This window comes from Watersipora subatra, chromosome 7, assembly GCF_963576615.1.
Source record: "Watersipora subatra chromosome 7, tzWatSuba1.1, whole genome shotgun sequence".
Classification (NCBI taxonomy): Eukaryota; Metazoa; Bryozoa; class Gymnolaemata; order Cheilostomatida; family Watersiporidae; genus Watersipora; species Watersipora subatra.
In genome coordinates, this window is record NC_088714.1 from 20,463,767 (window position 1) to 20,469,766 (window position 6,000).

Here is a 6,000-nt window from a genome sequence, read left to right on the forward strand (position 1 = left end):
GCAAATCTAACTTTGTTTTAGCAAATGACAATTTTTTGAAAATTGGAAATTTCTGAAACTACCTCCTTTGAGACACAGATCTACATAAAAGGGACATGAGTTGTCTATATGAATGTAATAAAATTTGAAAGAAGAGACTTGGCTGGTTCTTGTGAAACTTGAATGAAGTACATTATCTCAAGTCTGACTCCTGTAGTAGTAGTTTGAATTACGGCAACTTTCTGAAAAATTAGCGGTATCTGGGGCTAATCGCCTAGAAATTAGTCGGGTGCGAATGAGTTAAGACACCCATCTCTATAATTCTAGATCGGACTAAAAATCCCCAACTTCTGTTCCTAAAAAGCTAGGCTACGTCACTTATTTATGGGCGGGGCTTGTTGTGTCGATTGCGACACCGATATTGGATCGCTGTAAAAAAGCCTTCAAAAACAAAAATTACTTTGAAAGTTGGTGAACCAAGCTTTATTGAGTACAAAATCGAAATCAGCGTGTCTGATTTACCTATAAACAAACGATGAAAACTGTTCATGACAGTTCTAGTTTAACATTGCTTAGCAACATAAAATCCAAAGTATTGTTTTTAAAAACTCGTAAATAAGAAAAACGGAATTCTAAGCAATAAAATGATACAAAGTTTTTGTATTCTTGTTCGTTTTAAGACAAATTTCAACAGGTTATAGGTATTTTAGAAATACAAAATTATTGTAGCCGGTACTTTTGCACATGACTGCACACTGTTACTAACTTGAAGGATGCAAGATACAGTCAAGAGGACTTGGATAACAAAAATAACACTGGCGTTAACTAACCAAAGCAGACAGAGGATGTGGCAAGGATACAGTGAAAGTTCATGGCGGGGTGGCGTAGGTCCACCCTTGTCCAAATTCTTCTGAGACTTCGGCTTATGAAAAAAATCCTGAGGAATATACAAAGATGTATGGAGTTGACATTACAAAAAAATTGTATGAAATAAACAATAAAAAAAATCATACTATTCGACTTACGAAATATGCCAAGATTGAAAATGTTAATAACATTTGTTTCTTGTGAAACACTCTGAAACATGCTACATGTATGTTCATTTAATATTATTGCTTTGATATTGTGATATATGCATCTTCGACAAACTTTTTCTGAAGACTTGACAGTGATCTAACCACACAAAATGGGCTTTCCTTTTACAGATAGTTTGAGAGTTAGCACTGCGGGCCTCTACGCATTGTGCCAAGTATTCCACAGCTGTACAACTAACAAGTGTTATTTAAAGACCTTGGAAGCCAACTGATGGGAAGAAATTGAAATACAGCAAAAAATTGCATTGGTATTGACATCAAAGGGCAATCCCATCATAGACTATAAAATATTTGCATTCAAATCTATAGAACATTCTGTCATTTGATGAAGACGTTAGCAAACCCATTTTTAAAACCGTTCAAGAAGTATAAGCTTATTTGATTAAAATATATGCACTTGCTGGTTGGCACATGTTGAGACAATCTTTACGTGTAACCTACATTTGTAAGCTTTGTTTGCACATGTTGAAATAATCTACATTTGTAGGGATCGTTAAAACATGTAGAGATAATCTGCACTTGTAAAGTGCAGATTTGTTAGTAGTGAAGCTAAACTCAATTATAAGAGCATTTTTTAATTTGGAACCAAATGTGTTTCGACACTTCATTTGTAATTACGTGACTATTTACCAACCTCTTTTTTGTAACTACTGTATAGTTACAAAAGGTTACCACTTGGTATACAAGAGCTTCATAAATATTTTTTGTGAGAGTTTCTCATCCTGTTTCTGATTTAGTCATCAAACTTATAATTGTCTGATTGCACTAAACTAGATGCTTTGAAATTATGTTATAAAAATACAGCAATGAAATTTTTATCCAAAATGAGTGGTAAATAGAAGCTAAGGTTATTGCCATATCTTCTTTTTTGGAACCAAAGGTGGTGTAATTTGAAAAACCCTTTCTGTGTTTTACACCATATTTACCATTTTACATATTCATAGGACTAAATCATATTAATCCTAATAATTTGTTTGTTTCCCAGTTTTTGCTTTTCTTGTTTTTCTGTTTTTTATCTTTTGCCATGTTTCATAACGAAAATTCTGACCCACACTCAAGTAAATTGATTTTTTTTGCTTTATGGATAAACAAGCTTTTAAAAAATTAAGCTGAACGAAAATACTCTTAGCCAAAAAAGTGAATGCTCAAGATATAGCATAAAAATGACTTCCTGATGTTCTAGTAAAAATGTAGGTCTATTTTTTATTTTAGGTCTGCTGATGTTCAGACAATATAAACTATGGCAGGATTGAATCTACCATAAAATTTTAGACTTTTTGAGCCAATTCCAGCCAATGGTAGAACCTAAGCCTTTATGTAAACATTCACCTTTTTAAATTCTGTAATTAGCTGATCTGTCATCTTGGACTCATTACGATTGAAGGCAAAGGCCACCAACTCTGACACAACCTCTTCCGTGTCGGCTTCATTCGCTGATATGAATGCTGTTACTGGAATGTTATAAAGGTATTATTTGTAACTCTTGCACATCTTCACGCAATACAGTGAAATTATGATTAAGTATTCACCAATAGAATAGCTGAAAAAAGTAATAGAGATCCTGCGCTTACTCCAATAACAGTCAATTTTGAGGTTGCAACATTTCTACAAAAAGTACTTGCAGCCATTTCTGAAATTGAATAATGCACAAGCTTTTCTTTAGTTACTGGCAACAGCAGTGATCATATTAGCGCCAGTTGATATAAAAATAACATAATAGCTAGGCCCTATACAATGAACCGAATAACTTTGTTTAGTTTTAGTTGATTTGCCCGATAGGTTAATATGACAGTAATGAACGTAGAAAAGTAAAAGTTCGTTGCTACTACTAACTGGACTCTGAAGCACTAGCTCTAACTGCAGGCCAGTTCGGCATAGGAATTTGTTACGTTATAAAGTGGCATGAATTCAGTTCAACTAGCATGATTGATGATACATCGCAAGGAAATCGTAAACGTTGTTTTCTACAAATGAAATTTTTAAATAACTAAAACAACAAACCTTCGTTTAGGGTAAATTCTTCCACATTTTCAAAACCATAAAACCGAAATTCTTCTGCCAGAGATTTTGTGGATGCCATTGCTGTGCTCTATCAGACAATTCTCGGCTTCTACAAATGGACAATTCCCGCCATAGACCACTTACTAACACTGTACGCGGCTGGTCGTAAAAGCGCTAGCGCAATTGTGAATTCGGGCTTTATAGCATTTCCATTTTAGCAATTTCTTTAGGTTCACCCTGAGTGGAAGAGTGAGAGTGGATGCATCGGTTGATTTCCGGTAAAGCACCGACGGCGGATATCCAGTTATACCACTAGAGCTAATACGAATTGTTGTAGTTTTGGCTTCTAAACTATCAAACCCATTAGAAGCAAAGGCTCTAACAAGAGTAACCAATAAAAAACCTAGAATGTGCCCTATTCGCTCATATACATTTCCCTAGAAAATTACTCACCATAATGTCTACCTACATGAGTGCACAATTCCCCTCATATTATGTTATACATAAACGAGCTTAAACGGTATAATGTACATGATATCATTTTATCATGTATGCAACTAATGTATATATGTAAATATGTACATAAAAAAGTTCTATATTCCAAATGTGTAGCCAAAAGGAGTTTAATCTCAAAATAACAAACCTGCATGTATAGTAGTAAATAGAGGTTTAATCAAATAACATAATATATTTTGTGATTGACTAGAAGTAGAATGGTTTTTTGATGATTATTAAATATAATTGCAGTCAGAGATAATATTGCAAAATATAGTTGATTTCATAGACTATCTCTCTGTAACATTTAGTATAAATGTTCAAATATAGTTGCTATAACAAGTTTAGCATTTAGAAATTCTATATAAACTTTCAAGTAGAAAAGTATTGATTAAATGCAATATGAAAGAATTATAAATATTTAAAGAAAAAGAGTTAAAAGTAGAACATAAACTTAAAACGTACATGTAATATAAATTGAAGATATCTGAGACTGCAGTCTTTCATTCCTTTGCTTTTGTCGCTCATAAGCCTTTCGCAGCTAAAATTAATGTTATTAGTAGATGTTATGGTAATACTAATGCTGCTGATTTTTAACACTGTTTGCACTGCTAAAGGCCATACAAATTCTTTATAAGTCTACAAATTATTTGAAAAAATTAGATATTTCAAGCTATTTAACCAGCTGCCCACAGATTTAAAACATTCTTATATTGTAATATGTTGGAAGATTTGCCCTTACTGTATCCACTTCATTACTGATTTGCATATCACTGGAGGTGCTATGCAACTCTCCTGTAGATTGATTATGTGTATCTGCGAGTTGAGTTCTCAGAGTTAAGCAACAAGTTAAGTATCATGTATCCAGTAATGAACAATAATATAAATTAGCACATTGTTACATTACAATTAGGGTTAAAACAAATAAAGCGCAAATAGCAGTAACAAGAATTACCAATAAATGTGAACATATCAAAATAGAGATGGTCATTAGATACGTTAGTTGTTGCAGGTATATCCAAAACTGCTGTTGATGACCGAGTTGGTTCTTTCCTTACTTTTTTGGTGAGAGGTGTATGTGGAAATATTGAAGGAATAGTATCCGTATTAAGGACTCACTTACCACTTTTAGTTTTTTGAAGTCACCATCAGTGAAATGAGCCTAACATAGATAAAGTGGTAAGTCTTCGTAAGATAACTCTTACGGTGATTATTAAAATCGATTAAAATTATTAAAATGATTATTAAACCAAAGTAAAGTCACTTCAGTTCACAGTATATGTATGGCTAAATGAATATGCAGAATAAAATCAACTATCCACACATGACAAGTAAAAACAGGTATAAAAATTATACTAATAGAAATTTCAATACTTGCTGAGCACAAACAAGAACTATTGGTTAGCATCCATAATATGTCTAGCCCCTTTGCATTGGTACCTTCAATTCACCGCATACATTGCACCCAAAGTTTACAGCGCTCCTCTGCTTTGGGAAATTGGTGATAGGTATGGTTACCATGACTACTTCTATCTGAGTAACCTGGAGCAGAGCAGCTGCTAGGAACGGCAATATTTGCTGCTCTAGGCGCTGCAATGAGTTGCATCCACTCTCACTCTCCCATTCAGGGTTTAGCCGTATAGCTTCGTGAAGCTATACGGTTTATTTAGTTTTTTTGGAGAGCTAGTCTGCGTACCATGTTTGGATTATCGTTAATCTCATCATCATTAATTGAATATTTCTTGAAGGAGAAAAAACTATTTGTAGCTGCAAAATATGACATAGTCGCCACTATTTGTGCTGACTGCTACACCGGTATCACCGATATTACCGATCCTACATTTAAACGTACTAATTGTGGTTCTTTTTATTTACCTGCGTTCGTACAGTCTCCAGTACCAGCAAAAACTGCGACTTGGGAAACATTTTCTCAGTATTGATTTCATCATTTCCGGTTGGCAACAAAGTTGGAATTATAGTACAATACACGCAAACTAGGTGTCAGGCATTACTAAAAGATTGCTATTGGATGGTAGTAAATTCTATGCTCTTGCTGTACAAATGAAGAATGAGCGCTGATGGTGTAGCGTGTTGAACTGTGGTATGAAGTACTGGTGCAGATGTTTACGCAATGAGCAAAAACTAGAACGTGTAATGTATAGATCCAGCACTACCGAGTTTGAGTGACGATATTGACTAAAGATCCTAAGTCGTCTATCAGACCGGCGCTCGGATAGTGGTAGTAGCTGCAGCCGCTGGAGGAGACTGGTCTTCCTATCAGCTCTACTAACACCACAGATTAGACGCACCGCTCGCCTCTGCACAGCCTCTAGTTTGTCAGAGGTACTGTCTGGTGCAGAATCCCAAGATGCTGAGGCATATTCCAGCAAAGAATGCACAAACTGTTTGCACGCAGTCAGATTAACCTTCT

General features: G+C 34.7%; 1 protein-coding gene across 1 annotated transcript in view; it reads right to left on the reverse strand.

The window, feature by feature from the left end:
• LOC137399915 (DNA polymerase alpha subunit B-like) overlaps nucleotides 1-3,195 on the reverse strand; it is an 87,586-nt gene extending 84,391 nt beyond the window's left edge. Inside the window, exons 1-3 of the mRNA XM_068086177.1 lie at nucleotides 3,075-3,195; nucleotides 2,403-2,524; nucleotides 840-916 (exon numbers count right to left, since the gene is read on the reverse strand). Of these exons, the coding sequence (XP_067942278.1) occupies nucleotides 840-916; nucleotides 2,403-2,524; nucleotides 3,075-3,153 (278 nt within the window). The 5' untranslated portion in view covers nucleotides 3,154-3,195. The remainder of the gene's footprint in view (nucleotides 1-839; nucleotides 917-2,402; nucleotides 2,525-3,074) is intronic.
• Between the last annotated feature and the right edge of the window lie 2,805 nt (nucleotides 3,196-6,000).